Raw genomic sequence first — 20,411 nt, forward strand, 5'->3', positions numbered from 1 at the left:
TTTGGGCAAATAAATGTCAACTTTTAATTATTTTATCCTTGAATTAATCAAGTACTTTAAGAGGAGACAGCTCGAGTCCAGAGACATCCCACAGAGTGTATACATGTTTTCTCCAAGGGTGGGTATTGAAGTGACTGTTATATTATGACTTCTGACAACTGAAATGGGTGCACAAACAAGACATACTGCTGAAGGGGCGGTGCAGTTAGTCCCAAAAGCTAATCGATAATCGTTTCATCCACCTTAATGGATGGATTTTTATCATTTATTGTAACTCGGAACAGAAGTAATAAGCATAACTGTAATAATTTATAATTACGATATACAAAGGCTGCCTTTTCAAGGTTCCATTCAAGAGCAGAAGCAGCGTGTATACTTTCCTTTCTTAATGTAGCTGGAATTCTACAAATATTTGATTCCCCCATAAAATACTTTTCTTTATTTTGTCTTCACCCAGGCAATTGCGACTTAGGCAAATTCAGTTCATTGTCCCAATTCTAATCCTCATTATACTTGAGTGCTACAATATATTTCTTTGGGATTATAAAGAAAATAAACATCCATAATAGTGATATATTAGTAACCGAGTCTGGAAAGAAATCTAAGTTGAGGGCTCATCTTAGATTTCTTTCCAGACACAATGACGGGATTGTGTTTCTAATTTTTTTTCGAGTTTGTAAACTTTTATAGATTATAGTTAAACAATTTCGGTTTCTCCTAAACGGACAAACCAGTTCTCGTGATCATTTAGACTTATCACAGTTTCTTTGATAAGTCACAGTTTCGAGTTTGAAAGCCAGTTAACTTGGCTGCAACAAATCACTAGGTCCAACATTGGAAAGATCCATGCGATGAATTTCGGCATCATCGGACGTGAACTCCATCTTACTCTTTCAAATCTCCTCTCTTAATATATTTTTAAGCAATATTTATAAACGCACAAATTCAGGTGATGGATGAATTTCATCCCCCAATGTGAGGCTACAACCCTGATTACTGGAGATCTAAAGTGGCCTGAATTTTTAGAGGGAGGTTTCCGGTTTGTCTAACCCATGATCCATTTAGAGTACTAATGTGTTATATATCGGAATAAAACGCTAGATAACAGCAGGGGAGTCCCAGCGTCCGAATCCCACTAATATAGGATTGAGGGAAGCTTGACATAGTAAACCGGTGAAGTAACTCAATATCGATGTGGAGGTTGTAGATACTACGCGACCACTCACTACCCTCCATCGTGAGGAAGTTGCCTACTGAAAACTATGACTTCGTACGGCTACTTGAAGAAGAATATTACATGGTGTCGACATTTACGTCTGGAACAGAATCCTCTAGAGGTATACAGTGTCAGTAGAGTTATACGGACTTAATAAGCTTTGTTCTCTCCTCTCTCTCTCTCTCTCTCTCGGACTGATTTCATGATACTTTCTTTACTCATTATATGGTTTAATGGAATAAATACAGCACATATACATAATTAAACAAAATGTACTTTTTTTTTTTTTTTTTTTTTTTTTTTACGTGCGATGCCTTGCACTATTAACACACTGGCAGTGTGGTGATGACTCAAGGCCCCAAGTCTTGAGTCATCACCACACATTTGCTAGCGTTGGGACTTTGGCTTCTTCTGGCCTTACATGTGAGCCATAGTATATAGCATTGATTTCAATGCAAACGTAGAAAAATAAAATAAAAAGTTATGACCTTGAATAATAATAAATCCGCGGTACTTACTGGTTTTTAAGATATACGACATACCGATTTTGGCTTTCTTAATAAGAAAGCGCCAGAGAAAGTTGCCTTCTCCGGAGAAATCTACACTCATCTGTATTTCACACAAAATTACAGCCAGCAATTTCTTCTTAATTCTTCTCTCCCTGCTGCTTGTGAATACAACGGCTTATACAATGTTGCGTGCTTCGGATTACCATAAAAAAGGACTACCGAGTTATGAATCTGATTTGACTTGTCTGCTTTCAGAAAAACTGCTTCTGACTCCTTAAAGTTATTAATGCTGGAAGAGTTCTTATTGGTGCAGTGTGAACAATCTAGAAGCTCAGAAAAGACAGCGGGGACCTTATCCATTACAGTTGACATTACCACCTGCACACTGACAACTCTACTTTTGATCTTCTGCACGAACCCCTTGTTCATAATGACAGCTGCGTTTTTCATATAACAAAACTCCAAAGCTTCCTTTAACATGGCGCAAACTCATTACGTGACCCTACACCAAGACAGGAAATGAGATGTTCTTTTTATGTTCATCTGCAAACTGCTGAGTAAAAATTGCAAGATGGTGAAACGAGCTATGCCAATATCCTTTTCGCTTTCCTACCTCCTATAATAGGGGTTATGATCCTTTAACATGAATGTCGATTCAAGAACTCATCTCACATGTAATTAAGGAAAGATGAAAGGATTATCCCTGATATTAGATAGTGTTTTAGTTTTCACTTGGTCCTAAGAAAACCAAACAAAGAGTTTTATCAAATAAATATTTGGAAGTTTTGAAAAAATTACATTCAGAAACACCTGTCGTCAAAAAAAATATAAATTGTTGTAAACTTGGTTCAAACGTGGAAAAAAGTTCTTTGCGAAGTCATTATGGGGTTTCAGTTTGGAATTAATTTAAGGATTTGAGCTGAAATTCAAGCGTGTGGATTTTTTTATTTGTTTTTATTATAATCTCGTACGTGTAAGATTGAAAATATATTGCACATTAGTACCGTAGGTAAGCTATAAGTTTACAATCCAGAAACATTTTCTGACACCAAACATAGCTTTTTCAAGCAGATTCACTGGGAGGGAATGGTCATGTACCTTCAAAGAACTTTTATTAACGCCCAAGTCATAATGTTATTCGAACTCCCAAATTTTAGTACGTAGAGAGGAGACGTTATCCACGCGGGTCACAAAGGCCAACAGACATTCTATAATTTCATCATCCGGTTTCTCCATCTTCCTGATGTAACTAATTATTTCTTCCACACATGAAGTCGCACGTAGGAGACGTAGGGAAGTTGAGTGTCTGCCGAAAGACAAAATTGTGGTACGCTAATATATCACAGTTGAAAGATACTAATAATGTCCCAAATAAAAATAATAAAGTGGCTCCTTTTTTGATGGAACTTCATATTTCGTAAACTACCAGAACAAATATTAAAGCCGATGGATGATAGAGGAAACTGATAAGGCAAACATCACACTTTAAACAAATAAGATAATTTCCTGCTCCGTATTTTTGAGTTTAATAGACTCGTGTAATGGAGATTAGTAACCTTGACTACTCATTTTATTTTTTGCCGTTATATATTCTTTCCAACACTTAAGCATAAACATTCAAGACAATGACTCAGTTTAATTTATTGCTACCTTTATTTACTGTTTACATATTTCGAAGTTATGGCAAAGAGTCCTGAAAAGGGGAAGTTTTTGCAAAGCGTGTTTCTCTATCGGTAAGTGTCATTAGCAATGATGAGCACTTTATCATTTCACACTGCGAGAAGCTATAAATTTAGTTTATATTAGGCACAGTCCTGTGCAAACAGAGCAAGTTTGGCGGCTATGATGAATAAGATTAAACCTTGTGGCCCACTTTTTGGGAAGCAAAAGAGGACAACTTATGCCCATAAGGTATGAACATGGTCTGTGCATAGCTTTGCATGTTATTGACTGTAAAAGATAAAGAATCTCGTGTATCAATAGACTTTCAACAGCACGCGTTATTGACACTACATTAAAGAGTATTGAACATCTAGTTCGGAGAATGGGCTCGAGGGTGAGGTGATCAATCTTAGAAATCAAGGTGCGAACGCACCGACTTGAAGACTTCAAAGTATTTCTGACCTACACAGGTGGTCCATTTGTCTTACTTTTTTTTTATTTATTCGATTATTGCTTTTCATGGTAAGACAACAACGTAAATCATTCAGGAAAAGAAGAGAATGCATAATTAGGGACCACAAGGTGATTGTTACAAAGGTATTCTAAAGGTGATTGTTACAAAGCTTAAACTCATGGCTGAGGACAGATAAAGGTGAGACAAAAAATTTCACGTGGCTTGCATGATAATGTCCAGTTTCACACCAAACAACTTGCATCGGTAATGAGCTTTATTTTGGGATCATAGAGGGCGCTGCAAAAATGGGTGGCATATTCGCGATGCGTCACACATATGAATAAGGCCTTGCTCTTTGCTGGCTGTTTGTTGTTTTTTATAATACGTCTAAGCAACTAAGGTTACGAGACGAATCTGTTTATGTCTGTAAATTGCATGTGTTCTCAAGTTGGTTTGTCTGTCTTGAGGAGAGTAAAAACCCTACCATCTATGTACGATACTGGCTCTCCCGTTCAGTTGAAAATCGAGCAATAAATCTAACTACTTTCGACAGTCATCCAATATTCGAACAAATCAGACCTTCTAGATAGTGTGGTCAGTGCACTGCATGCATTTCCTACTACAGGTTCATGAAAAATATCAAATATTTGCATTTCATAAAATCATAGACGCAATTTGAAGTTTTAGTTTTCTATCCATATTTGAAATCATCCAGCTCTATCAGCATTTGCTCTCTACTTACAAATGCAGGACCTGAAAAAAATATTCTTTACCCCTCTATCTTGCCAGTGGTTTTCCAGACAAGATGTCAAGTAAACAAACAAACGCAGTTGATATTCATCTTTAACTAAGACATCTTCTTTTAAATAATTGTTAACACGTCCTGGATCAACGCCCCCTACATTATTCAGTAATTGGCCGGGTTTACAATGTGGACCCATTTTCCATTTATTTCAGTTCGTCTGTAGTTATTCAATTTCCAAACTGACATAGATTAGCGGCGCTACTTTCCCCTTGACTGCCCTAGCGTCATTAGTACTTCCATTTGTCACCAGAGGTCTTTAGTTTTACTAATAGAGGTCAGTAAGTAGAAAAGTGACATACTACTCGTTCTTCACGAGGTCATTGAAAGCAATAATGCTATTTTTAAAATGTTTTGGCGTGTGTACATTCAATCAATGGAGCGTTCTGTTCCGGTTAGCCACTTATAGTTGTCATTTTAACTAATAGAGGTCAACAATAAGTTAAAAGGTAACAGATAACATAAGGGTTAAAAATACACTAAATGGATATTGTAAAATATGCCCGTTTGCTAGGGAATAGTATTTCTTTTGAACTATTACAACTAGAAATCTATAAGTTATTGAAATCATTAATTTGTTTAATCGTTTTCAAAGTTGAATTTGCGTTTACCTGCTAATTTTATTCTACAAGAATTTAAAGTCTCCGCCCAAACAAAGCCCTACACACGGAACAATTACACTTTTAAGCACCAGTCAATTGTAGTGCCAAACGGGCCACCCGGAAGTGACCCCGCATTAACCTCAAGCTATTTAAGAAAAGCAACAACATGTAAAGGAAGTCTCAAATATGCCGAGAAGAGTTAAGCTTAATGCTAGTAAACTTTCAGAGGATTAGTTTGCTTCCCACAACATCGTTTTGTATCCTTTGCCAGTAGCGACATAAAGTATTTAGCGTATACTTGTGTCAACTGATATATCCGTCATAGGGGAGGTCAAGAAAAGGAAGCGAAACCCTTACTCCAACCATAATAAGATTGTTTAAATGTAGGTTATAGGAGGTACGTCTGTGCTGAATATTAATGGTCCGAGATGACTAAAGACGATATGGTACATAGCTTCTAGGTACATATTTATCAGGCGTGTGTTTCCTGGTATATCGTATGCTGTCTGCTGTTAGTCATTCTGACTGAACAGTACAGGACTGTGAGTCTGGAAAGTAATCCCAAAAGCATTTTCGCGTGGCGACAACGAAGTATGCCAACCCTTTTTACCGTCCGTCATTTAGAATCAACTCATTCTACTTGGTCGATTCTGTTAAGCAGGATAACCTTGTAAACTAAGACGCACACACACACACCTCTTGCAAATATTCGTTTCGAAGCCAAATAATGTCACGAAGTAGCTGATAAAATCTACCTTCTGATTGCCCGTTTACATTCAAATTTCACTGTTATTATAGGTTGGATTTTAATTACTACTTTAGCGTGATACGTGGGGAGGTGATAAGCGTTGACAACTGAATTGCTTGGCAGCTGTTCACAAAATGTCGTTTTGCATCATAATAGCCAAGCCCCGGCTGTCGGAAAAATCAAAGTTTGTGAAAAGTCATTTTATATGGAAGTATAAGCAAAAGTCAAAAATCAAATAAAACGTTAGATTTTATTCATGACTCGATATCCGGATTATGTATACACACGACAAATTTATTTAATATGAATAAAAACTTTTCACGAAGAAAAACTAATTTATAGGAACTAAAGCCTGAACGAAACATTTAAGTGTCAGATTTTTATCACTAAATCATTGCTACCCAACTGGCTATTAGTGAAGAATTTTAAATGGCCGGGAACACCTATTAGAAAATGAAAATACCTCTACTAATACTACTATTAATAATAACACCACTCCCTGCTTACTCATTAACCCTCCGAAGAAAGCCGTCATTGTTTGTATGATTGTGGTTACATTTCCTCACCTATTTACCTATCTAACCTTGCGGAAAACTCTGTGAATCCATGGCAGACTAATAGATGACGTCCTTACTTTTTTGACCCAGAGAGTAACATTTTTGTATACATGTAAGGAGAAACAGATATCAGTAGAAGTTAATCTTTGGCCCGAAAACATCTCTCGGAACCTCTGCTCTACAGACTAAACATTGAACGTTTTGAAGCCGCTTCAGGCCTCCAGTATGAGGATTTGTGGCCTCCTACGAAGCGATGAAATTAGCTTACCAGCTAAAGACATTCCAAACACTTATCCCACAGTTGGATTGGAACCTGCAATCCATTGGGAAGAGCAGATATGCTATTCATTCAGTCATTTGCAAATGGTTGATTCGAAAATCAAACAATATAGCAAATAGTTTCCCAAAATTGTCATGTAGTTAACAGGTGCAGGAAAATTCAATAAAAGTTTAATGTACAGCATACAAACACTATTGAGAAGTTAAGTTAAATGAGTTTATGAGAATTTTTTAGGTTAGCTATAAGAGCAATATGCGTTGCTAAGAAAATGTAGGACAGAATGACAAAGAAATATATAACAGAAGAAATACATGGATAAATTAAGGAAAAATACTGAAGCAATATAAGGAAAAGTATTTAACAAAATAAAGGGAAAGTAAGATAAATTAAAGAAAAATTTATATAACTGCATCCATGAAAGTTTTAATCCCATAGTACATTAGTACCGATGGCAGACTAGAGATTTTTTCCTTTCTTTTTTACCATATACGACTTTTTCAAGCTGTTTGAGGCCTCCAACAAGAAAGTGGTGATCTCACACCGTACAGTGAAATTCATCTCACACCTAAAGACAATTACAAACATCGATGTCCATGACGGGATTCTAACTCCAAGCTTGTGGAGCGGATACGCTAACTACGCAGATCAAATAAGACAGAAAACGAAATACCAGAAAGAATAACCGAGTTATAAGAAGAAATATAGAAAAACCGAGAAACAAATAAATGTTTACAGGAAGAGAAATATCGAACAGTATTATCAATGAGAAATGTGAGAACGCATGAAGCAGAAAATAGAAAACGAAAAAGAAATTAATTATTATATGAACATGAAATATATTGCCGATACATTGTTGAATGAAGAGGAAATATTCGAAAGAACGAATGAGAAATAGTATGGAAAGATAAATGCTGAAAAGATATATAGAACAGGAATCGGAAAATTTTTGTGTTTTGTGGATGCAGCTTGTTTGGTTTTAAATTTCGAAACAGACTGCGTCCAATGTTTAGAAACAACAAAGAAGTTCTGTATTTCAATTAAATTTAGTAATTCAACAATAATGAACAATAACTTTCATGCAAAATAGCGAACGGGAAGGTGTCGGGTGGTTGAGAAGGTAGTTTGTATAAACCCGAGTGTTCCAGGTGTTATATAATCGTCATTAGTCGTAGCCCATTTTTATCCGTGACCCCTGTGTCAAAATTAAGGAACGCCGTTTAACGGAAGTGAGTTAGTATCTGGGTGCGGGTTCTGCAGATGCAGGTGCAAGGTGGAGGAGATAGTAACTAAAACAACGGCTGTAAGCGTATTAGAGTACTACAAGACGGGAGGTTTTGATTGTGGCATGCTTTCACAGAGAACCTCCCTTCTTAGCCAAGAGTGGAAATTAGCAATACACCCATCAGGGTAATTAGCAAATAATGTGATGGACGAACATTACACGATGAGGAGCACTAGAGTGACATCTTTCTCTGTCGGTGACCCAAATATTTCTTCCGGAAAGTCTAAGGAGATTGGAAGGACAACCTATCCGTAGAGAGTGCAGAGGAAGGAGGGGGGGGGGGGGAGGGTGGCGGGAAGAGAAGCAAGTTTTTTTCTTCTTTTCCTAAATGAGTGTTTACAAATGGGAGGATTTGGTCTACCATGCCAATTTAGGACTTTTGTTTTAGTTCTGCAAGTTAACGTTCTATTTTTGAGCATCAGCGTCACTTCTGCTCAGAACTGAGTTAGCAAGTTTCATAGGTGTGATATTTCAATAACTAGACTTCCTCTCATAAAGAAACAAGTTTCTAAAATTTCGAGACAGTCACATGTATCATATCAATTGCTGAAATTGATATGATTTTATAATATAATATAATATAATTATAGAAATAAGTAATTTTGTTTCTTTGAGACACACTGATATACAGCGTCTGTGACGGGATGCTACGTTTTGATTCGCTATCAGCTGATGACCTTTATTTCCAATTATTCGTTCTTCCTTTGTAATTAGGGTCTTTTATGCAAAATTTGCCAAAACGTGACGCATTCTAACATTGTTCATAAATGCCCCCATCATATGTTAGCACGTATCCCCCCCCCCTCCCCCTAAAAATCAAGTTTCACCTTTCTGAATGATTCATCTTCAAAGTCCTTCTTGTTCCCCTTTAAAAACTTAACTTTAAGTTAGAGTATCAATTTTACGGATATTAAGAAAAAATACATAGTTTCTTAGAAGAATAAATCATGCTACTGAAGGATTGTTAGAAATGGATGAAAAAATCCCTCCTGATAGCGAAGAAATTCAAGTCATTCGCATAGTGAAACTGTTGGTTTCTTGTGTAAAGAGATAGCAGTAAATTCGGTATATTAAGTTGTTTGGATTATTGCATACATTTAAAATAAATTTCTTTCTTTTTGTCAACACCTTTTCATTGACGTGATAAAATTCTGTTGTTTTAGGATTTTTTTTTCTTTTCTGTTGCTATGATTTTTGAGCAGTTAACCTTCATATATTTCGAACTATATTTTCAACATCTGGCGATTTTTTTTTTTTTTAAATCCATTTACAACACCAATAGTACGTCACAACAACAACTACTACTGTATTGGAAACACACCAAGAAAGGCGTGTCTCGTGCATTCACGCAATAATATCATTAAGTCTCAAGCCACAGCCAACAAATCACCAGGTTTCTGTCCATGGTAACTGTTAGAAGTAGGCGAGTGTAAAGATCAAGGTCTAGGACAGAGCGTAACAGCTACTTTTCAATTTCTTTTACAAACTGTTTATTTTGCAATTGACAGAATTAAATGTAATAAAAAAAAAGGGTCATTATGATCATGAAACAGTTGGTTAGGTGGAAACTAGTCTACAGTTGCGAAACTTCTGTATTTTCCATGGAAGTGTCAATGGGTATCTGCACGGACAGACAAAGACTCTATTGTATTCATAGTGGCGTATGAGAGCCTCCGTAGCTCAGTCAGTATAGACCTATGGTTGGAAAGACCTGGGTTCGATTCCCGTCCATGATGTGAGGAACTTTTATCTGGTCCTTTTCGACTGAAGGTGAGTTAGCCGATCTCATACAGAGGTAGGGAATTTTTTTCACTCGGAAAATCGGTTTTCGTCCCTTAGAACAGGCAAACCGGCCCCGCGAACACACGCGAATCTACAGTCATAAAATACATACTTAATCCCTCATTAGGAGGGCTCAACCTCACGAATTCCTTTAAACCTATACATTATTATACTTACAAGAAACAGTTCGAAACCTGAAAAATAATCACTTATGAGATATATTTTTGGAGACAAGAGATTCTTTTAATTTAACCATATTCTAGACGCCCTCTAGTGGCGAGTAAATGCAGTCTTTATCGTTCTGGTCATGCGTGTCTGGATAATGGCTTTTAATGTCGTTGTCATTGTTTAGGACAAGCTCATCCACTTTGTTCGGTAAGTGCCAAAGCGCTGATATTCATCGAAGATTTCGTGAGTTCTTCCCTCTTGCCAATAGTTCCCTGACACGTGAACTGCGTGCTGATTGGCAAATCGGTTTTGTCACGACAAAAAAAGATGTGACTGACGAAGCAGAACACTGTTTGGGTTTGTAGAACTGGAATTGCACTACAGATTCAAAAGGGCAAATATGTAGCGGGGAAGATTCAAGTTTTAAATTTTGATAAGGATAACACTGATCAGGAGAAAAGTGTCCGATCATCAAACAGTAGTTATCAGATAGCTACTGTCATCACTAATCACTTATAATATGACTGTTCAAATCGCGAATTTTCTAGAAAGGTGGACTAGAATCAGTGACCTTCCCTAGAGCAGTGTCAAATGCTGACAAGTCACTGTCGATCCTGATTACCAATCTAAAATGCAATAATGAATAGGAAAGCACGCATCGAATTAAAAAAAAAGAAGCTTTTTTTGACCATTTTTATATATCGTAAATGACAGTATAGATTAGACTGTATTATACTATATCGTTTACTGTTACTTACTTAATATATTATATTAAGTGATAGCAAATCATAATAAATGATGGAATACTATTCAGTCAATCTATATTCTTTACTGTGTGTGTGCGCGCGCGCGCGCGCGAGTGTGTACAGACGCGGAATATTTTCTTAGAGATTAAAACATACATGACTTATTCCTAAGGAGGGCAATAAATTGTTATCAAGTAATTACCATTCTATTGCTCTCACTTTATTTTAAAATGATGGAGAAAACCAGTAAGTACGCAATTTAGAAATCTCTCAACTAATATGGAGGATTGCATTGCTGTCGATCAACAGGGATCCTCCTTCTTATGTCCCCCCAACTTCAAACGTCTTCTCCAGCTAATTGCAGATTTAATCCACACTTTTACCGGAACAGTACACCGCACTCCTTTCATTCGAAAAACCTAGCTAAAATTTTCAGAATATCAACTTCTACGACTCTAAATTTTAATTTTCAAGACATTTTTCTGTGGGGTTTTGACAATCTTGTTAGATTCAATGCAAGTGAAACTGAAGGCACTAAATCTCTGGAAAAGTTCAGATTTCGCCTCCTTGGCAAAAAACATATTAAAAACATCGCCTCCTTAGCATAAAAAAATAAGTTTTTTTGATAATTGATAGATAATTGATAGATAGATAACCAAAGATAATTTATTCGGTACAAAACAGGTCACTGTTCATCAGAATAGGCGTCTGTAGCGCCCATGGATTTCTAAATCTGTTAAAATTCGTATACTGAAGGTATTCAACACTCCTCAACATTTCGTTTATTCTACTGCTGTCTTTCAGAACATCCTCACATATACATTTCTAAAAAACTATAAAACTTAAGGTATTGTTATTGTTATTGTTGTCATGGGTCTATTAGGAGACAAGCCCATCTCGGTGGTATTTGGCAATAGTTAATAATAAAGATATTCCAGAGAACGGTAAAAGATGTCAAATCCTGATCTCAGGAATTTTTCCTGGTCCCCATTTAATATAATATCCCATAATCATCCCTATTTATAATCTGCTGAAATCGTTAGGACACTTGAGATTAATCTAGCTCTCAGTAGTCGCTCAGCAATGCTATCTCGTTACAAACAACTGAGATATAATTACAAAAATTGTAGCCTTGTTGCGCTCTGAGAACCACGTAATTAACATTTTTGTGCAATGACGTTATTAATTATCACAACAGTTGCATGAAGTTACTCATCATATGCCAGGCTAGTATAAGACAGCAGCTCAGCAGCTTAAATTATGCATTTTGAATAATTTTAGTAGTAAAATTTGTACAATTTAAAATAATGAACGATAGTTAGCACCCTCATTTCAAATGGTTTGACAGTTGTAGTACAGATTATGAGAATAATAAAGAAACATGGATTCCTAAACGTCACCCAGCACACAAGTTATTTAATATTAACATGTATTTGATAATAGTGAACAATAATTACTCCTTTGGAATATGTATGATTTATTAATCTAAACCGGAGATTCGTGGATTAAAATTACATCGAACTTTCTTTAAATTAATTGAAAAAAAAACGTTCATCAACTAGCAAATATTCTGTTTCGCATTTTCATTATGAGTTTTTAATCTTCTTAAAAGAGGGTTAAAATTTCTTCAACTCCCCTGTTATCTGTACTATTGCTAACAACAACCAATTGCACAAAATCATAGTACTTTATTGAATACTTCATAAACATTTCTTTTATTTTCATTTCGTGAAGTATAACAGAGTCCACTATAAAGTGATGAATTCTTTCTTTGATATTTTTATGGTGGCACTCGCGCGCCAGAGTGTTTGATTGTTGACATTTCACGTCACGTGTTTTATTATTTTTCTCCCTTTTTCTAGTTATTTCTCCTTGATATTTCTCCTTGAATTTAGAACTAATTATTTTTCAAATATATCGTGTTAATTAGTTCTCAAAGAACTGAAAATGATAACAAATCCATAAACAAAAGTTATTGGATGAAATAAAACGTTTAAATAAGACCCAGAAGATGATAATGATGATTGGTGGAGCAGCTGTTTTCAAACAACACCTCACAAGACCAATGAAAATGTTCCAAGATTAGAAATTGGGCCTAACATGTTAAAGAAGAAAGAATAGAATAGAAAAGAAAGAGACAGACGCAAAAAGGAAGGGATGAAAGAATCTGAAGCGACTGTAGTACCACAGAAACAAATTTATTTATAATAAAAAAGAAAACACTATTTGAATTCTTTTTAATTAGCAAGCCACATTCTCATTTAGAATATGATGATGATTACATCATTCATATTGGAAGTCTGTTTGAGTGTCAATTAATTATATTCATTTTCTCACTTACTAAAGAAGAATTTGATTGTCGTAAGACTTGCATACGACATCTTTGTCCATGTTCTGTGAACTTGACAAGATAGCAAGTTCACACAGTATTTACCAGTGTAATTCGTCTATGGCAATTGTCCATAATTATCTATTGAGATGTCCGAGTTGGTAGTGATTATATTATGACAATTTTTTTTTTAGTAGCTCCATTTAATGGCTATGTATGCAAGGTTCTGGTAACTAATTGGCTATGCCGTGAAGGGAAAAAACTTGACCTTGGTTATCTACTGTATTTTTTATTATTTTTTTTTTTTATTGTTGAATAAGGTATTAGCATTAGAGTACAGTCTGTATCGTGTACACCTCACAAGGTTTTTATGATTATTTTAATGCAGTTATTTGCAAGTTAAATTTGAACAGACGATTGACCTTCGTAGATGACTGGCCTTTACACAATTCTAGATGGGAAAGAATGAATGTATGAAAACTGATTGATGAAAATCTGGACATCAAGTAGTGACATATTCGGCCTGAACTGCTTTATTTGAATCGAAAATTATTTAAGTAAAAACTGGAACTAAATGAACGAACTAAATCAGAATTGTTGAATAGAGGAACAAAAGAAAAAAATAATTAATTTAACCATTTTTATCGACAGAAAACAAACAAAAAATAATATTAAAACATGAAAAAATCAGATACTTTTTTGCATTAACCATTATCGTTTGCGCATGTGCAAAATCAACGACATCACTGACAATTACAGGTTAGAGTATTGATGAGGGTGTGTTATAATTATAGGGACAGTAACAGGGGTGTGCGTGCGTGTGTGTGTATGGAAGGAAAAGGAGGGGAGGTGTCTCATAGGGCTGGACCCTGGTGGAAATTACGAAATTATAATACTAGTAATAATAGCAGCGTAGTTTCCTCTGCTCCCCACCCCCCTCGGGAAGAATAAATTCATCTACTTGAGACCTAGAAGACGCAGGTTGGGTATTTTTCAGAGGTTAGCGTGACCCCCTCCGGTTTTGTTGTGAATATTCTGTCGCTAATGCTGCTTTTGAGATATCTGTAAGATGTGGCTGCTATCCTGAGGACTAGAAGATTGGTTTTCGGATTGTTTCAATCATTTATGACCGCATCAGCTTAAGTAAGTGACGTTTGACTACTACAGTTATACGCTTTCTTCTGCCGTTCACTCCTATTTTGCTTTGGGATAAGCCATAAAGGTTCCAAGGCGCCTTCATCGGAATTTTTTACGACCAGTCATCCGCAAACCCATACTTCTGCATTTTGAATGACATGTCAGAACTGGCTTCTTAGAATAAAAATCCGATAATTTCTTAGAAAAATGTTCATTACACGTGAATCAACTAAACAGTGAGAGAAAAAATGAGAGTCTTTTTACCCATTACGATTAATAGCGAATAACTTAAACATAATTTCTGCGGAACGTCTAATGCAATATTACTGTATCCCATAAAACTTAAATTTAGCAAGACATTTACTCATAAACATGTAGGAAAGCAAGAATGATACTCCGCAATTGTCATTTAATGTAAATCTTTTATTTTTAGTGTACTGAAATGATGATGCTAATTTAAAACTCCAAATATCAGAACTCTGGATGGGATGACAGTGGTGCCACCTAGTGTCATATTTAAAACACATACGGGTTCTAAATGTCACAGTTTTGGTATCATTTCCATCAATGATAATACACCACGAAGGAGGTCTGAAAATGCCATGAACTCATGAATGGGCCTTTAAAATTTACCGCAATTCTGCCTAATTGATGGAAATGCTAGTCGACCTAGAGAGGACCTCATGAGTTTTCTGCTTGAAAATCTGAACACGGCTCCATCATTATTTCATTCTTTCTTTCGCACCTTGATATTCTGTCGAAACGTCCTCCTGTTCCTCAATGGAACGGAGCATCTACAGTAAAAAAAAAAAAAAACGAGAGAGAGAGAAGGGAAAAAAAACGGAGATGCTTTCATTGGGAAGCGTTAGAAAAATGAAGTGGTGGCTCTCTGCTGACACTTGTGTCTTCTGCCGTCACCTGGAACACAACCTTCCTGCCGTAATCCGCAGATTCCCGCTGTTTATGGCCGCAAAAAGCCCACGGCTGACGGCGGTGGCACTGTCGACGGCTAGCCTCCGCTCCCGACGGGCGGTAGCGCTCCGTCCGTCACTGCGAACTGAACAAAATGAAAACGGGCGCGTTTCACTGGACTTCTACCTCGTTCGTGCGCGCGCGCGCGCGCGCTTTCAGTTCGAAGCAAATGGAGTTAACGGGACGAACGGATGAGGAAATGCAATTGCTGACTTTGTACTTGTGTGTGTTCTTTGTATATAAGATTTACAGGCTCCTTTTTTTTTTTTTTTTTTTTTTTTCTGTGAAAAAATAGTGCCTCTTAGATATCAAAAGGGGCCTTTTTTATATATTGGTCCCATCTATGAAATGTTTAGGGAACTATAAGAACATCAGTGTCGTCTGTAGGGTGCAAATGAGGACCTAAAGAAGGGTACTTAATAAATCCGTTTAAATCATCCCTTTATGGATAACTACAGTGTCTGAGCCCAGAGATAGCTTTTGAAGATTTTTATTTATTAACAGAATCAGTGACGTCACTTTTATATTCCATTACGCTGTTTTGTATAGGACAACGGATCTTATCATATTTCTAACCCACGGAACGTACTAAATATCCAAATAGGCTAATTCTGATTAATATCATAATAAAACTATAGTTTTAATTTCCTTCATACCTGTTTGATATTCGGATAACACATCAATGAGAAGAGTTCAAAATTAATTTGAGTTATTTTTGATTTGTGTCGTTATTTTTGATAACAGCTCTCATGATTCCATGAAAATTATTTGAGTTAACCTTACTCAGTTAAACGATGATTGAGTTTATAATAATTACATAACATTATCATTTTTGATTTGATAAATAAAGAAATAAAACTCTTGCTTAAGCGAGGTTCATGATAAGTTAATGATAATTCTGATTATACAAAGTAAGAAATTAGATCTTGCCGAATTTGTTATTTTTGCAAAAATCAGTGATTCCAGAGAAAAACCATGTGCGCCTACTTGACACACACACACACACACACACACACACACACACACACACACAAGGAATTTCGGTGTGCTCAAATTCTCAGCTTCAGAGATTCCTCCATAGAGATAGAAGCATACTTACTGGGACATAAAAGATGACAAAGGGCTTCATCCCAAGTGCTATTCACACGCAATGTCTAAACACGACAAAGGCAAACAAAATGAATTTGATTATTCAGCACTAGGCATTAGTGATTATACTACGAAAAGTGTATTTGTAACAAACTATTGGCAGTTAAAATGATGGGTCGGTAGGTAAGTCGCTTGACTGGCATTCGATGTTTCCATCTGTAATTAGTTGTCTGTTTCTAGAATGCAATGAATTATCTGTTCTTTGCGTGGATTGTCAGCTGAGCTACCATCACTGGGTATTTTTGATCTTGGATCGAATATAAAACAAGCTACCATTGCCAAGTACTTAATGATATACATGCAGATCATTCAGTTTGACTTCAAAGACATCGATTTCCGCTCATGTTAATTGCCTGTAATTAGCCTCTAAATGATGCGATAGTGTGTGTGTGGGGGGGGGGATTTAAAGGCACTACAACCTAAGCCACAACCAAAGGGGAAAAACAGTGCAATTTCCAGGTTCGTTTGATACGCAATGACTATTAAGGATAGCGACGATTTAGAGTCACAAAAATTTTCTAACTAGAAGAATTAACGTCAAGCATCTAAGCCATCAAGAAAAGGCTCATCGTCTGTCCCACCGCCTGAAGGATCTAACCCTTCATCGAGACAGGTTTTATACCCGCAAGGGGTGGAAATGGGAGAAAACCTTGCTCTTTTCTTGCTTCAAGGTGAACGCTACCAACGCCTTACTGGCCTTCAAGAGTGCATGGGACTAGCAAATAAAAAAGGGGCAAAAAAAAGGCTCTAATCTTCGTTTTTCTCCACAGAGAACATCAAAGCATAAGGTGGCGACATTCATGCAATGTTTAAAATTGCTTAGCCTGACTTAAGTGATGAGTAACTTCACCAAGAACACTATGATATCTTAGTTAGTATAGAACTGTGCCTTTCGCCTGCAATTCTGGAAGGGTCACCATAGGAGTAATGCACTTATTAATGAAGGTCTGTATTTGTGTATTTTAGTATACATTAATCTGTTGGATATTTTAGATACTTTCACTTTTTTTTTTTAATAAAAGTTTAAATTTTTTGAATATATTTCATTATAAAGTGGTCATGACAGATAGAGATGCGGATTAACGATGTTAAATGCGTGATGAAATGCAGAAATTAAATCAGGAAAATTTCAATGCATCATACCTTCTCATCACAGAATTCAGTGCTCCTGGAATTTCTATAAGTTTGGATCACCAAACATTGCTTTTTATTTTTCTATTTTTGAAATAAATTCATAAATTTTCTTTTCATTGATTCGTATTGTAGGAAAAAATTTCCTACAAATAAAATCAGCTATCTTTAGCTGATTTCTAAAATATTGCATTTACTGAGTGGGAAGTAACTGCATGCTTTCCATTATTATTATCAACTATTGATTTCTAATAAGATTTTTCGTGAATGTGTATGTATGATTTGTATAGACTCTATGGCATTGCTGTTGATACTTCGAAAGTTGAAAAATTATGTTAACCTATTCTTAGTTGAAATTAACGATATAAAATACTACTTTTTTTAAAAAAAAAAATCACACATTCAGGATATGCTTTATTCTCATAGCAAAAAAAAAATGAGTTTTTCCTTTTTGATTGATATGAGTTTTTCATTACTGGGATTCGCGATATGCACAGACATCGCGAGCCTATGGAATTATACGATTTGTGATTTAAAACTGTATTTGCAGACTTGCAGATAAAATCAAGGTATCACTAGACTAATATTATCATATTAAAAATAAAAATATTTTATATGATAATATAATATTTAAATTAAAAAAATATTTTTCAAACACAAAATGTAATTAAAATATAACAATACACCATTTATTCTTTCACATGCGTAGTATATATAAAAAAGGTTAAAAAAATATATTTAGCTTAGTGCTGGTCCGGTGGTGGATTAATACCCTTGGAAGGTAATGGATGGCAATGCTGTAGCCAATGAAGGCCTAACTGAGGCTCGGCTATTGCTGTTACCCTCCTGTCATGATCAGAGCTTTAATAGCTCAATAACACCTTATCCATACATTGTCCTCTACAGATAACGGGGAAGATGAAAAGCATTCTTGCTTCGTCCCTTTAAGCCAGTCCTTATAAGGACAAATTTAGCTTATATATATATATATCATCTATCCGATATTAAATTATCAGTATATAAGGACAAATTTAGCTTATATATCATCTATCCGATATTAAATTATCAGTATATATAAGGACAAATTTAGCTTATATATCATCTATCCGATATTAAATTATCAGTAATGTTTATTTATCAGTAATGTTTAATTTAATATCCATAGCAGCAGGAGGATAAGATCCTATTGAATATCCATTGTTGTTCTTCGTATACTTAATTATCCCTCATTACTTCATTTCGGGATTCCGATGGTAGATTTATTCCAATATTTTCATGTACTGAGAATCCTCTCTGATACAACATAGGACAAGCATTCAAATAATTTACATACGAAATAATTTTTCTAGGTAGTACAGCTATTATCAGAATTCTACATAACAAATGCGCCATAAATGTCCTCATTAACGCAGGCTGACTGCTCTGACAAGAGGGAATTATTCGCAGTCCATTGAACACATACTTTTGATGCGTATTCATGTACGAACGTAACAGTGTATACGTGGGGAAGGGAGGATGAAGAGAAAGGGATTATTATATGTAGAACATTATGATGCGCGTGGTCAGACGTGTGGAACGATATGTGAAAATGAAGCGTACAAGTGGTATTGTTCATATCTTTGGTAAACAAAACAAGAGATTGAAAAACAAGCACGCACGCACACGCACGGAGCAAATAGCTCAATAAATGGAAAATATATTGGAAAAATAAATGAAAAGGTGAATTCAAAATAATAGACATGAATATTGAACGAAGTAAAAAGCAACATTTACAAAAAAATAAAAAAAAATCTGATAGTGGATACGATTCTTTCATTTTCTGTTTTTAATGGTTCTGCTGTACTCAATTCTTTTTTTATGATTTAAATAGGTTGAAGCCTTCCTGTTAGATAGAATTATCAAGTTCTATTTAGTTAAATTTCTCCCATAGGCTATCTACAATAAATGATTATTGTGACGTCATTCTCCAAAATTTATAACCACACGTCATTTCCTTCAATGTATAACAATATGCAAGTCTGGCGACCTTATTTCATTATTATTTTATTTATTTTTTATGTTTTTTTTTTTTTTTAACTTCAAACGGAGATACACTCCATTTGAAATATAATTTCGATCCATTTCGCCTACACGTGAAACCCAAATAGTTCACAAAAGTTATTTATTGCTTGCCTCGAGAAAGCATTGAAATTCATTACTATAATTATTGAGTGATAAAGGCAGTACTGATTAGGGTTAACTAGAATCGAAAGATCTGATACTCACATCGTTGTCGTCCAGGTACGTGTAAACTTCTAGCTTGTCTAGTCTGATGGTCCCTTGGAAAGGCAAAAACCGAGTGCCCCGCGGTATTCTTTGGTTGCTCCACACAGATACACCCATTTCGTAGATCTTGTTGGTCTTCCTGTCGCTCTGTCCCGTAGTAAGGACGAGGTTGAACTCTGAAGGAATAACTACACAAGTCTCCATAATGTCTCTTTTTTACCATCGGCCCTCCGAATCCACCTCCCACCGCTTGTGCACAGTTAATTGAGTTTCATAAACACACAAATATAAAAAAATACAGGAGGGGAGAGGACAAAGCATAAATTCTTGTTCGTTCTATAAATTGCTATCTCGGAGTCCGATAGGATCTTAAACATGGACTACCGAAGGGAGCGAACGCGAGTAGAACACAAGATGTTTGGGATGACGTAAGGCACAGTGGCAGGAGACCACGTTTTCACACGTGCGTCCCTTTTCCTCATTACTAGAGATCTGACGGGACAGACGGTGCCCATCCCCACGCTCAACAGGTGGCTACTCACCTGTCCGCTAGATGGCGTACTCGAACGGAGGAGAGAACGAAAGAGGCGCGGGTTTGAAGCTCTGGGCGTGGCCATGAC

At 35.9% G+C, this 20,411-nt stretch overlaps 1 protein-coding gene across 1 annotated transcript in view; it reads right to left on the minus strand.

The window, feature by feature from the left end:
- LOC150094038 (uncharacterized) overlaps positions 1-19,995 on the minus strand; it is a 123,646-nt gene extending 103,651 nt beyond the window's left edge. Inside the window, exon 1 of the mRNA XM_090413067.1 lies at positions 19,792-19,995. Coding sequence (XP_090269193.1) covers positions 19,792-19,995 — 204 coding nt within the window. The remainder of the gene's footprint in view (positions 1-19,791) is intronic.
- Positions 19,996-20,411: the final 416 nt, after the last annotated feature.

This window comes from Typopeltis vanoorti, chromosome 23 (assembly GCF_054136105.1).
Source record: "Typopeltis vanoorti isolate ZY-2024b chromosome 23, IOZ_Tvanoo_1.0, whole genome shotgun sequence".
In the NCBI taxonomy this organism is placed as follows: domain Eukaryota; kingdom Metazoa; phylum Arthropoda; class Arachnida; order Uropygi; family Thelyphonidae; genus Typopeltis; species Typopeltis vanoorti.